Here is a 14,148-nt window from a genome sequence, read left to right on the forward strand (position 1 = left end):
AATATTTTAAGAATATTTAGCTGACAGGAGGACTTCCTGTCCTTATTTGCACAGGAGAGAGAAGTTCATTGAAGTAAAGCTTGGTGTTTTTTTTTAACAAATTGCTTTAAATGACCTGTTTCTCTCAGAAGTTATTTCTTAAGATTTATAGCACGTAGCTCAGCAACCAGTTTGAACGAAATGTCTTTGAGAATGTTTGGCAGATACCACAGGGTGGAACAATTTCATTCTGGAAGGCACAGACCAGCCACTTTCTATTACTGCATGATACCATAAAATTTTCTTTGTGTTACTATGAAAGTAGCATTTAGACACAATGCTTCTCCACATTTTCTCTTAGTTTTTCTACGATGTTTTAGAAATACAATGTATTTCCAATCTCTCTCTTTTTGTTCCCTGCTTTGGTTTTTTTTACACTTGTTAGAAATGTAAGCTTCTTAAAAGAAATTCACATTTAACACGTGATATTGCTACAAGAGTTTTCATCTACAACCAAATCGAGTTTCCTCGTTTGTTTATTTGATTGTACCTAAAAACCCCTTAAAAATAACAACTGTACGTAAGCATTCAAGCATTTCACCAATGAGAGTTCAATATTTCACAAGCCTCATTCTGAGAAAAATGCACTGGTACAATCTTAACAGGCCAAAGTATCAGCATCAGGTAATTAGCACTGCAAGCTATCCATACCTCCTGGTATTCTTTATACTGCATATCAACCAGGTCCCGAACCACTGCAATGTGAGTAAACATCCACTGGGAAATTTCCTAAGACAAAAACAAAGTGACAAACAGAATAACACTTTATAAACAAGAGTTTGTTTGAATGAAAAGCCTAGGAATACATCACATTGCTAAACTTGTTTACAAAGAATAGTTCCTTAAAATAAACATTCAGAACATTCCTAAACAGCCAAAGATTGGCACTGAGTAAGATTACTTTTCCCTTCTTCCTTTTTGAACAATATTTTGTGGATGGTGCCTAGTTTGCTGGAAATCCTCAAGACACCCTTTGTCCCATGGTATCTCTGTTTTCACTTATTGCTTCCTTTCCTTATACAACCAGGAACAGTTCCTGTCAGCTCTGTTTAAGTTCTTCCCTTTCCCTTTCATTATATACTTGCTCACCAGTAAAAGGACTGAGAGCACTGAGAATTCATTAATTTCTCAAAGCCACTGACTAATTTTCAGTTCAGAAAGAGAACTAGCAACATATTTTCCCACAAAACTTTCAAACCCCTCTTTCCATCTTGAGGGCTGAACAAAAAAACCCCAACATCTGTATCACAGCTTCCATTTCACTGCAGTATTGCAAGCTGAATTTAAGACCCAGACTATCACAGTCATGAACCAGAAGCAGCTGAGCAGCTTCACTGACAGTGAAGGGTTGGACTCTTAGCTTAATATTACAGGTATGCAGATCGACCTACTAAATTAGACACACAGAAGCAAGATGCCCAGTCTGCATAGTCAAAAAAGGGAAAGAAAACGAAGCACAAGATAATACTTCCCACACAGTAAGACACTCCACCTTGGGATATTTACCACAAATCCTGAACACACATTGCTGGATTTTAGACTGCATGTTATTTCTTGACAGAAAATACCTGTGTAGAGAGGTTGTGTTTACTCAGTCCACTCTCCTTGCGGTTTCTCCTGGAACCAGTCAGTTTAGAGAGGCCAAATCCACTGCTGACTCTTGAAAGTTTGGACTGTGTGGTTGGAACCAAAGCCTCTCCTCTACTGATGCATTTTTTCTCATGAGCTGAAAAACAAAGTGTTGGGAGTACTTTTTAGAAGGCTTTTTTCCCCCCTCTCCCCATTATGCTTGTTTTTTTAGATAGAATGACCTTTTCTGTTGCTTCAAAAAAGGTGCAGCTGTATTCAAATGCTTTCTGCAAATATACTAACCATCAGGGAGATACTGGAAACCTGAGCAAACATCAGCCAGGAATACACAGAAACACAGACACTGCAAAAACAAGTATTCCAGGTTTCCAAATATGTTTTCTGTACATCCAGGTAAACTTCAATTACTTCAGAACTGTGAAATCATCAAATGAGTTACATCTATGGAATCGTAATTTCTGCTGTCTAAACTCTTGTTAATTCAGTCAAGCATCAATTGATCTTCATTACATGGATGCAGAGCTAATTTGTCCTTAACATGTTGTCCACCAGAATTCCCAGATCCTTTTCCTGCAGAACTGCTTCCTATGATGAACAGATTTCCCAGCCAAGAATTAGTCATAGCATCACTGCTGCTAGAGAAGGACTGCTCAACCACTGATTTCCCATCTCATCACCAGACCAACAGTTTGCAGGCTGCACCCAGACATACACAAGAGGATCCCCCTCCCTGCCTGGCACATCGAATCCTGGGAATGGTAACAGAGGTCATCACAATCCATGGGTTCATGGGGAGGAGTCAGTGCCTCTACCACTGTAATCCACAACATGCCATTTGCTGACTCACAGAGGGCCCTGTGCACTGGAGTGTAAGAATATCCTGTTTATGATCCAGTTTCTGAAGGATTCTATGTTACACAGTGCCAGTTTATAGAGTATTTACAGCTACAAAAAAGTTCAGCCTATATTTAAACATCCAGTGCATACAGTTCATCCTGAAGAAATCCACCCTTCAGGACAGACAAATCCTCAGTCAGGACTTACCCAAATGATTTTGCCAACACTTTAAACTCGCTTCCTCAATGAAAGGTCTGGCAACAGTTATATCCACTTGGCCACAATCATTGACAGGTAGTGTCACTTTGAAAACTTCTTCCAAGACCTGTTTTTTACTGTGGATCAGCTCTGTCCACACTCTGTTTATGGCTTTTAGAAGAAGCTGTCGACCTGTATAAGTACAAGATCACAAACCACAAGCTCTCTGTAGTGCGTGTAGAATTGGTATTTTTACAGTAGTAAAATGAGTAATTTCTGTGATTACACTGTAGTTTCTCTTCCCCTTGCATGATGTGTGAAATGCCTTTGGCCAGAGCGCCTTTTTTTGCCATTATGTATGCTATCAGAAAGTCTAACAATTAATTTTGGCAGTTTTCTCTCTGTGAATTTGAAACACTGGCTCTGATTAGTTGTGAATCATCTCCTACACCCATCTATTAACAAAATGAGATTGAAAAAACCTAATAGGAGTCTGTGTCTATAAATATATATATAATTCTATAATACATTATGCTTCAGGATTTTTACATATGTGTCCCTAAGTACCTGTGTCAATACTAAATACACACATTTAAGAATCACTGAATACTTTCCTCCATAGCTAGTTCATAAATTTCCTTTGAGTGAAAGATTGTAAGCATGCCACAAAATAGTAATTGTATCATTTATACCATATATTTCTTATCTTAAAATGAGACACTTCTATTGCATTTAAAAGAGTGCATATAAAACGGTATTTCTAATTCTGGCGCATGTCCAGAAATCAATGAAGAGCTCTTACTATTTTAACAAAACATTAATTTATCCTCAATCTGTCTATCTTGGTATTTCCAAGAGTATTTTCATATATTTTTAACATATTTTTATACACACACAGCCCCGACACCCCTCCAGAGGGTAACTGAGTAACACACATATACCACAAGATCCTGCCCCAAGTAAAAGATTAGTGATGACAATACAGAAGTGGCAATATGAGACATCTGTGGCTTTGTCAACCTCAGATTACCTTCACTGACATCTTGATTGTAGACTCCATCTGGTTCTATATCAGAGGGGATCATAATGTGCCAAGTTGTCATCCTGGCTTCTGCTTCCAATCCAAACCCATCAACATTGCTACAAACACACAATGGATTAACAACCATCAGAATAAAAGGACACAAAAACTCAAGCCAAGATAAAGCAGTTGACTTTGTATCAGATTCAGAAAGATTAATATACACTACTACAACAAAGCATCTTCACTTCTGTCCATTTGAGTTCTGACAATTTGTAATCACAAGCTGAACTGAAGGTTTATGAAGAGATGATGTGCCACGGATACTTATGTCACTAGCAGAAGATGGTGATATTTGAAGAAACACAAAACAGAGGAGCCAGAAATGGAGAACACTGGGGTTTGATGACTGTTACTAAGTACTTTGGATCCACAAGCTGTGGATCTTCTTGGAAAGAACAAATGAAAATGCCAGGCTGGCATTTGCAGCAATGCAAGTAGGTGTCTACAGCACTTGTCACAGACACCTGATTTAATGCATGACTTGGCCTTATTCAATGCTATACAGAAGAAATACCAAGATATTGAATTTGTATTATATGATTCAACAGAAAGTAAATCCAGTGATAGAATCCTCTGACTACTAATTACCTAGCACCAGTTTTTCCTTTCATCTTTAAAACATTTTGATTTATAAAAGGTTAATTACAAAATAGTTGATAAACACATTTGTCAGTATTTAAAGTACCTCTGCGAAAGGAGGTAAAAATGTTCAAGGATCTTCAAACCTAATTTTGTCTCAAAATGAATTTCTTAAGCTTGCTTGCAACTCACTGGCCTGAGATATTTACCTTCCCACATGCAGATTAATCAAGCAGTGAGCTAGGCAGCTGATGAACTCCTGATCATGATTTCCAGGTCCCAAAATTAAGTTCCTGTTCACAGTAAGGACCCTTAGGGAATCAAGGAGAGCCACTTGCTGAGGAACAGTTTTGTGCGCTCTTGAGAACTGATACAGGATGGTTCTGTTCAGGCAGTGATAAATGGCATCCAGCGAGAGTCCCTGAGATCTTCTTTTTGACTGACAGGAGTAAAAAAAAACATGATCAGAAGCAGCAGCAATTCATTTTGCTGACACACAATCTTCCCTTGAATTGACCCAAGTTCATTTTCCAAAATTGGCATTTTACTGTAAGTGTCAATTCCATTAATTTCAAGGACTGAAATGACATTAATGATTAAACACTTTGAATTTTAACATCTATAAAGATGCTGCTGATTTCTAACAGCAAATCTTCTAACAATTTCCAATAAAAGCGTGTGATGAAGGTTCCCAAAAATATCAAGGTAAATTTAGGGAGCTTATCAAAATTCATGTGAGGCATATTTTATTGTTTATTCTGGGGGGATTTCTAAAAAATAATGTGATCTGAAAGATCAATTGCTCTTCACAGAAAGATGTGCTAAGAAAGCTCAGTAAAGAGAGAGTGAGCCTGAGAAAGAAAAGCATAATTCTGTGCTGACCCAAACATGTATCACTAGCAGATTGTTTAGTGACATCACTCCATGCATTTCCACATAATCTGCAAAAATTTTCAGGCAGGCTAGTATAACAGCCCTGTTACCTGTGCAATGAGCTGGATTATGAAGTCCACAAGAAGCTTGGATTCTTTGTTGAACATGCCCTGCCAAAGCTTATCTACCACACGCTGTGTAAAATAAAACACATTGTTCACCAGCACTTGGTAGCTTCCTCCACTTGTTATAGGCAGAGATGCATCTTCACCTAGGCAATAAAAACCCCAAAGTTTTCTACATTTATTGAATAACCCCATCTGCATAAATACATTCACATTAGTTTACGCTTTCTAGACTTGCATAAAAGAGAAAGAGATTCAGTCAATGAAAGCTAAAACCTCATGGCTTCTGTACTAGAAGACTTTCCCTTCAATATAAGCAACCACGGCTCCGGACTTTAAAAAAAAACTATTCTGCATTTTAAAAACATGATTCCGGATTTATTTTATGAATGCACTGCACCCACAGGCAGACAAATTACTCCTGTGGCAAGAAATGGGGTGCCTTACAAGGAAGTTTGAACAGAAATGCATACAGCCCCTGATGACACCTGGGATGGAGGTAGAGCAGCCCAAGAGCTCCTGGGAAGTCCAGCAAGCCACCATGAAATGTGACTGGGCCCCCCTAAGCCATGTAGTTTTGTGAATAACCTATTTTACAGCTTTGGCACAATCAAGGTAGGGAGGGAACATGCAAGCACATCAACACGATTTACACATCAAAGGAAAGGAAAGGGCAGGGGAAAAAATTAAGATGATCAAGTTGTAACAAGCAACACAAAAAAAAAAAAAAAAAGTCACAGAATCAAAACAGTGTCCAAATCAATTGACTGATTATTAAACTTTGCTACATTACCCAATAAAACATCAGCTGCGAGTAGGTGGTCCATCACTCCATCCAAAACATATGTCTGAAACTCCTTCTGCTGAGTTCGTGTTGATCTTTCAGGAGAAGCCTAAAAAAGATATTAAAATAATTTAAGATAATGAATATCTATGAGCAAAAAATAGGGAGAGGGAGTGTGTTCTATATTATTTCCTTTTCCCTCAGCTCCCATGAACTGAAGTGTTTTTTTCTTTTAACATTCTGCCTCAAGTAAAAAGCTTTTGCCTGATCAAAAAATCTAAGCATGCACATCAAGTAGACATTGGCTGCATGCAGTCTTGTGGAGTAGGCATTATTCCTTTTTTAAATCCAGGAAATTTATCTTCTGCCATAACAGGTACTGGAAAAGAGCACATTCTGAAAAGATGCATGAAACTCTCCATTATAAATGTATGTTCAACCTGTGATTTCCTTAGTTGACACAAGTCACCTCCTTCAGTAAACAAAGAGCAAATGGGACAGATATAATGGTTTTTTGCAGAAAGAGAAGTAACAGTAAGTTTAGCAGTGTGTACCTACCCAATCCTATTTATGTTAATGGGTGAATAAAGCTGACAAGTGATAACAAGTTAGAAGAGCTGTGAAGAAGAACTGCAGCCACTTGAACATGATCTCAAATATGCCTCCCAGTGTCTGTGGATAAGTAACATGTTCTGACATTTTGTTTTTGCTTTGTGACAGCGAAGAGGTGTTAGGAAATATACAAGCATGGCCCAAAATTTCTGCAGCTTTCAGAAAAAATCAGGGAGACTCAGGAACACATAAGATGAGGTAACTAACAGGTAGATCAAGGTGAATGAGAAGTGATGTGAACATTTCAAAATGTACTGCTAAAAGTGTAGGCTGTTAAATAGTAACTGAACTCCTCACCTCCTTGCCTCACCATCAGTAGGACAATGCTTTCTTCAAGTGTCATGAACTTCAGAAATTGATTTACAGCAAAATAACACAGTTATTTTGTGAGGTTTTATAGTATATGGCCTCATATGTCTTTTTATCTAACTGACACCATCTATGGCACAATGTCTTTTTATCTAACACAAGCAAAACAGAAACCCGAATTTCTGCAGGGGCTTTATATTTTCAACAAAGTCAATACAGATGTCACAGTTGGAAAAGTGTTTAACCACTGAATCATACTCCACAAAATAAAACTTGAGGAAAGCTTCTTATGCTGGTTTTCCAAGCCATTAAGGAAAGGTAAACAAGCTACTCTTTATGAAACATTAGTGTTTCTTTTTTTTTCCACTCTTATTTCATAACGATTCCACTGAATGTCAGGTCATCATTAGCCTAACTTTGTAATGTAATAGAACAAAAAACATTTTAGGAAAATAAGGTGTCACAACTAAGCTCAAACAACAAAATCATAACAAACTACAAAGAAACTCTACCTCTAGCAGAAGGTCTACCAGTGGAGTCTGTTTGCTGGCTGGTGTGAGACACAGGTTATCAATGATCATCACACGCATGAAGTCAAACACGAACTTCTTGGCAGGGTGGTTGGTCAGGTAGGTCTTGGTGCCCACATTGCAGTATTCTGACTGGCTTCTGTTCATGCCAGAATCAGCTGCAAAGGCTTTAAACTCTTCAGCTGGGGACCCAGCCTCATCATCGAGATCAGTGACCTGTAAAAACCAGTGTGTTAAAACTGTAGAGATCAGACTTAATGGCAGTTTATTCACTTCTCTATTCTTTGCTTGTCTTTCTAATGGTATTTCACTTCACATTTTGCTTCTTAAGAAGCCTTTTAGAAAATTATGATTCAGAATCAGTTCCCCAGTATGAAAACATCCAGTTTTGGATTCCCAAGGCAAATGATGATCTGGCATGAGTTACGTTTCATGCTCCCTGACCAACAGAATTGGGTGATTTCTAGATACTTGGCAAAAATAAGTGTTGTAATTGAAAAAAAAAAAAAAAGAAAAAGAAAAAGACATTTTTTGAAAAAGTTATTAACTAAAGCAGTTAAAATAAAATCAAGACAGAAGCCAACTAAAAAAGGCCATCAAGCTTACATAACATAAAACAAAAAAGGAACTGAGCCTTTTTCTTTTTTCTTTTAATACAATACCTTCATCAGAGTGCAGTTATGGGTAAGCCGGTTTCCCAAAAATCTCTAAAAGAAGAAGAAAAAAAAAAGGGTCTCCACAGCTTTCCCATTTCTGATGAACAAAAAGCTTGAAAGGCTAGCTCTTTAAAGAGGACTGTAACAAAAGCACAAACAGTAATGAAAGCTGTCAAATCCAGAAGACTGATTCTTTCTATGCAACTCCCTTCATTAAAGTAAAGAGAAGACAATATGATCTCCCTCAACAGGCTTCTTGCATTGCCAGCTTACATGTCAAGTAACCAAATGTTTTGAGCATTTGGTCTGCTTTAGCAGGAGAGTGTTTTCAAGAAATTAAGAGAAACCCAAATACATATTCTTTCTATTTCAACAGCAATCTCAGAAAAGCTGAAAGACCTTTAAAAAGTTAAGAATCTTTTCTCAAGCCTGAATTTAGACTAATGTTTTGTTGCAGAAATCTGGCTGTGATTCAGCTAACTGACTAGTGCTACACATCTGGGCAAACAGAAACACTGGAGGAGTAAACCAATTTGGAGTAAGGAGCACCCTGAAACAGTAAAGAGCTCAAGTTGCCAGGCAGCTACACAGAATTTCATAGGTTCTAGTAGTTAAAGCCTGCTTAGAGACACAAGGCTCCTCTAAAAACCCTGTACAAGTGAATGCCAAATCAGCATTACCCGTTTGTAAATGGAACATTTTTTTGAGAGCAAACTCCTAAAATCTACTTTAAATGCAAGTTTAACAAAATAGCAAAAAACCCCACGTCTTTATGAGAGACTCGCCAGCAGGCACTGTTAAAAATTGGTCTCCCACTTCTACTGACAACAAAACAATAGCACACCACAAGTTATTATTTCCTGAAGTTTTTTATCATACTGTCCATAGTTCTAGCATTTGGCAATCTCTAGAGTAATTATCCTTCCATGTTCTCAATAAAATTACTTTTAGATGTTGGCTAACTATATCTGGTTTTTGCTTTCTATTCATACTCTAGAAATAGTATCATTTGCAAATGACACTAGAAAGAAAGAAAACTACAGCCAGCAATGCAAGCAAAGTTGAATTCACATCCTCTCTTGGCTTGACCTCAGTAGCTTCAGGAAATACAAGAACACTGTTTTGTGGTTAAGCCACAAAAACAGAAATACGAATATGAATGGGAAGCGTGAGGAAAAAGAGGTTTTAGGTTTCATCACATCCTCCATAGCAGAGGGCTGACAGGCTCTTTTGTTTGTGTAACTTGAGCTATCATTTGTCATACAATTGAAAATAATGTCCACTCAAAAACAAGCAAACTGCCTATTGCCCCTAAAATGCTGCTTCTGATGTCCCTGCACAACAACTGCCCTGCAGTTTAACATACTCTTCTCTCAGTTCCACAATCCAAGTACAAAACATCCAGCTCCTGGATGATGGCCTCTTGTGCAGTCCTGATGATGACCTCTTGGTATGACTGGTAATTGGTAAATCCTCAAAAGTAACACTCATGTGAAAAATTGAACAAGCAAGCAGCTGGATTTCCTACCATCTCAGAGTATGGTCGGATGTTGAAAGGAAACACTGTTGCTGCCAGCGCACACAGGAACTCTGGACTCATCCACAAGGAAATGAGGTCTGGTACATTGTGATATAAATACCGAAAGAACTGCATCAGGGTGACTGGGTATTCCCGAAGCCAAGAGCCTTCTTCCTCTGACTGCCAGGGCTGGGTTGAGAAACAAACACCAGATTAGCACAGACAGCACCAACTGAACACTTATTTCAGAAAGGAAGAGCACGCTTTCAAGCACCCCTCAAATAGGAGACCAACTGCATTTTATAGCACATCATTGACTGTAAGCTAAAATGTGTGCCCTATCATGTAATGACTCAGAAATATTGGCAAACATGACCAGACTGAAACCAACCCAAAATGTGATGGCACAGTTGAACACGCCTGGTGACAGCACACAAGACATAGCACCTGTTTCTAAGCATGTCTGAAGTGCATCCAAATAGGTGAGGACCAAATACAATGATCGGTCACCAGCAGAGAGACAGAACATGTGACAACAGGAGTGGGGACTGCAACAGGTACGCTTGTCCAGAAGATGCTTCTGGACATGTTACCTTGGAAGAAACATGCAAACAGTAGAGCATATCACATACACATGATGATCCAACAGGTGACAACCAAACAGGTGCTGCTTTTCAAGCACTTCAGGAGGCAATTTTCAGCAGATAACACGTTCTGGCTTCAAGGAAATACATAATTTTCCCACTGAGAAACCAACTTTCCCTACTCTTGACATTAGATTCAAAGATGAGAAGATGACACACTTCTCTGGCAGTAAATTAATTTCCTCTGGCATGTGGCTATTCATAGTCAGGGACTTCTCTGCATGGAGAAGGTTCATGAATGAAATTTGCAACTCACATTGCTCTGAGAAGATGGGATACAGAGTCTCAAACACTCTCCCATGATGTTAATCGAGATAAGAAATTGAATTATCTCTGCCAAGGATATTCTATCCTTCTGCTTTCTTGTTTTGTTTTAACTGCAGCTAAACAGAAACCCCAGCCTTTTTGTGGAAAAGCAGCGATAACTTTGTGGCTACTAATATTTCTACAGATACTGGGGGAAAAATAACATAGAAAAACCCCAAGAAAATTACACTTTCCTGTTACAGAATTTCTGAGCGAGAGAGGGCATGATTTATGTCTGGAGTGAGAATTGAGCTACCCACTCAGACTAGGCCCCTGATAAGCAGCCTTGATGGGGCCTAGAAGCCTTTGATGCACTAGGAATTCAGTTGTGGCGCAGTTAGAAATTATGTTAAGGTAACTACAAAGTAACGAGCTATTTGAGTGTGAATTAGAGTAGAGCTGCAGTGTGAAAAGCCTGACCACCTTAAGGCAAAGGTAAACAATGTTAGCTTGCCAGTCAGAGTGCCTTTGTAAACTGTAAACTATATGGAAGTGTATAAAAACTGCCACCTTCTCACTAATAAAGGGGAGAACATTGCATTAATCATATTGGTTGGATGTGCATTCTGTCCTGTCCAGCTTTCCCGTTTTATGAGGTCCCTGGCTTTGCTTTCCACCCAAGTATTATGAGACTAACTGACTGCCAATTTTGTCATGATACTAATAAAACCTCGACCTTTCTAATTTGGCTTTTAACTACATGGAAAACTTGAACAACATGGTTGTTCTGAAATACAAGCAAAATTTCTGATGCTTACAGAATTCAGCATGCTCCTCAGCATTCCCAGTAACAAGAAGGCCGCTTCTGTGCAAACACTGTGAATTGAGGAGGTAACAGTGCCACAGGAGGCAGGAACTCCAAATATGAATGTCCAAATGGAATCTAAATCAAACTGCAAGAGGCCAAAGAGAAGACATGAAATAATCCCTTTCTCCTGTGCAATTGTATATTGCCATTTATTATAATATACTCATTTTGCAGTAGATAAAAAATTAGTTGTTTTACATTCTCCAAACTTTATCACCAAATGTCATTTGAAGGTCACATGTCACTGAAGAAAGTTTCTTTTAACCATGAGCTAATGAAACTGCAACTCTCATCTTCTTACTTTCTTCTCACGTCTCATAAAGTATGTAATTGTTTTGAAACAAAAGAATTGTCAGCACATGTGCCACACAATCATCTTAATTGACTCACATCTAGCAGTAAAACCCACATGGTCACATGGTATCCCACAGAAAAAAAAAAAAAAAAAGAACAACACAAATCAAGTTGTATTTTCCAGCCAGTCTAAATAATTAAATCAATTAAAAATAAAAAGGGACCAATTGTCCACCTCTAGCATTAAGAGAGCTACTAAGTAGTTGAATTTAGTTTCAGTTTAACACTGTCATACTTCAATGCTTCAGTAGGCACAGGAGTGAGTTTCATGCCTCTACTTCATGGTAACAGAGTCCTGAATATGCTGTCAAGTATTCCTCTTGAGAAAGAAGGCAGGCACCTTCTGGTTTGAAAATTTTACTTTCCAGATCTCACTGATAAATAATGTCAGCACTGCACCCATTCTAAATAGGCACCCTGTCTATCTGGAGTGTGTGTGGCTTTTCTTCATAAAGCACCTACCCTGGGGTTTCCTAGGACTGTTATAGGTCATATAATATCTATTCATTTACTTCAAAAAATCCCCAAATAACCTGTTCAGTATTAAGTACAACCATCATTTTTCAGCAACAACTGAGTTGTCTGCCTATAAAACCACAGAGACTTTCTGAAATAAAAGCAACCTTGTTTTGCCTGTAACCCATGAACTCTCTTTACAACAACTGCCCACTCCTTAAATGAAAAACCACAAAAACCCACCTCACAACCAAAGAAAGCAAGCAAAAGATTATGTTCCCTTCAATGCCCACTGCATGCCAGCTTGAACCAGGGATCTACTTCTTCTTTGACCCCAAAATGGACTAGAGCGACACCAGTGACTGCTAAGCCATAGCAGGCTGGCTTCTACATACTACCAACCCAAAGGGCTCAGCACTAAACACCACATCATGACTGTGAGACAGATGCAGAGAAGGAAAGGGCCTGGTTAATTCATTATTTTCTTTCATGACAGACAGAATTGCATTCACATCGTACTGGATAATCCCTACCTTGGCACCCTGATTATACTGGCTGCTGATGACAGGTGCACTGACCTGCAGGTTTTCAGGCAGTTCAGTGACTGGCTGCTGCAGGAAAAGAGCCATGAGGAGAAAATAGAGTGCAGGCACATTAGTATGCTTTGGGAGAAGGGACTGCAGAACAGGGAAGCCTGGGAAGTGACAAGCATCCCGGTTAATCTCCCGCACTGTCGATCTGCCACCAGCACTCCGGCCGACATTGAACCCTATGAGAGAAAACAAGACACAAAGCCAACAACATTAAGAGGGAATTACCTGTGAGGACCCTTCTTGTTCACCTGGTGATATGAAAAGGGTACCTCCTCAGAAACTAATGCTGTACAAAACAGACGTGCACATACAGACTATCACACGATACCATTCTGCTTCAGTTGTCTCTTTTTTTTATAAACAATTAAAAAATAAAGGAAATCACTGCTTTCCAGTACCACATAGATGACACTGTTCCATACAGAGTGCATAATATAACTGCTTAAACAAACATACACATCCATTTTCTGGTTGTGACCATAATTTCTGACTTTTAAACACACAGGTTTCTGAAAATAGGTATTTTGCTGGCTGAGAGTGAAATATCACCTGTTACAGATTTAAATAATGAAGCAGCAACCCATGGTCCATTTAAGTCAATGGGCAGCTAATTTGTGTCCAGAGAAGTCTTAAAGGCATCTTATTTCAGATATTTTGTTAATGATTAATCACCTGGTATTAAGCATTAAACAGTCTTATTTTATTTAAGTTCTGCTAGAACCACCTTTTGTGACCATGCTTCTATCTACGTCTTAAAGAAAAAAAATCATAAATAATACACCTGGGTGGCAGAAGCCCTTCAAGCAAGGAAAGAGGCAGGAAGACAGTTCAGTTTTCACATCAGTACTGAGCTGTAGGTCTGATACTGCCAGTGGTCAGGTGGTTTTTCTGAGGCTCAAATACAGATATACTTTCCACTAGAAACTGACTTTTTAAACAGAAATCTATCAGAAATCAGACTAATGAAATCTGTGGTACACAGTTGCAGAAATTCCATCAGTAATCTTCAATAAAAATTCATCATACTGTTTAATGAGAAATCTTGGAGACAGTATGTTACAATTTCTTAAAAAATGCAGCATACAAAAATTAGATAATCTGTCACTATCAGGTTATGAGACTCAAATTTAAAAATATCTTTTTCACTACAGTCTAGCTTGGATTCAATTAAAGTGATAGTATAATAGGAAAAATAGGGAAACTTGAAAAATGGTTTCAAATGTAATTGTAAATCAAAATCTTACTTAAAAAG

At 38.4% G+C, this 14,148-nt stretch overlaps 1 protein-coding gene across 10 annotated transcripts in view; it reads right to left on the reverse strand.

The window, feature by feature from the left end:
* Window positions 1–14,148, reverse strand: part of WDFY3 (WD repeat and FYVE domain containing 3) — a 152,295-nt gene that overhangs the window by 24,329 nt on the left and 113,818 nt on the right. For 5 of the 10 annotated variants that reach the window (XM_021541464.4, XM_021541463.3, XM_021541457.4 and 2 more), the window contains 12 exons: window positions 12,837–13,072; window positions 11,444–11,578; window positions 9,745–9,924; window positions 8,223–8,267; window positions 7,543–7,776; window positions 6,119–6,218; window positions 5,311–5,471; window positions 4,537–4,766; window positions 3,695–3,804; window positions 2,674–2,856; window positions 1,608–1,765; window positions 691–768 (listed from right to left, as the gene is read on the reverse strand). In XM_021541464.4, coding sequence (XP_021397139.3) covers window positions 691–768; window positions 1,608–1,765; window positions 2,674–2,856; window positions 3,695–3,804; window positions 4,537–4,766; window positions 5,311–5,471; window positions 6,119–6,218; window positions 7,543–7,776; window positions 8,223–8,267; window positions 9,745–9,924; window positions 11,444–11,578; window positions 12,837–13,072 — 1,850 coding nt within the window. The remainder of the gene's footprint in view (window positions 1–690; window positions 769–1,607; window positions 1,766–2,673; window positions 2,857–3,694; window positions 3,805–4,536; window positions 4,767–5,310; window positions 5,472–6,118; window positions 6,219–7,542; window positions 7,777–8,222; window positions 8,268–9,744; window positions 9,925–11,443; window positions 11,579–12,836; window positions 13,073–14,148) is intronic. The other 5 variants (XM_077783021.2, XM_077783020.2, XM_021541465.3 and 2 more) reach the window with 2 other exon arrangements.

Source organism: Lonchura striata, chromosome 4 (genome assembly GCF_050655825.1).
Source record: "Lonchura striata isolate lonStrDom1 chromosome 4, ASM5065582v1, whole genome shotgun sequence".
In the NCBI taxonomy this organism is placed as follows: domain Eukaryota; kingdom Metazoa; phylum Chordata; class Aves; order Passeriformes; family Estrildidae; genus Lonchura; species Lonchura striata.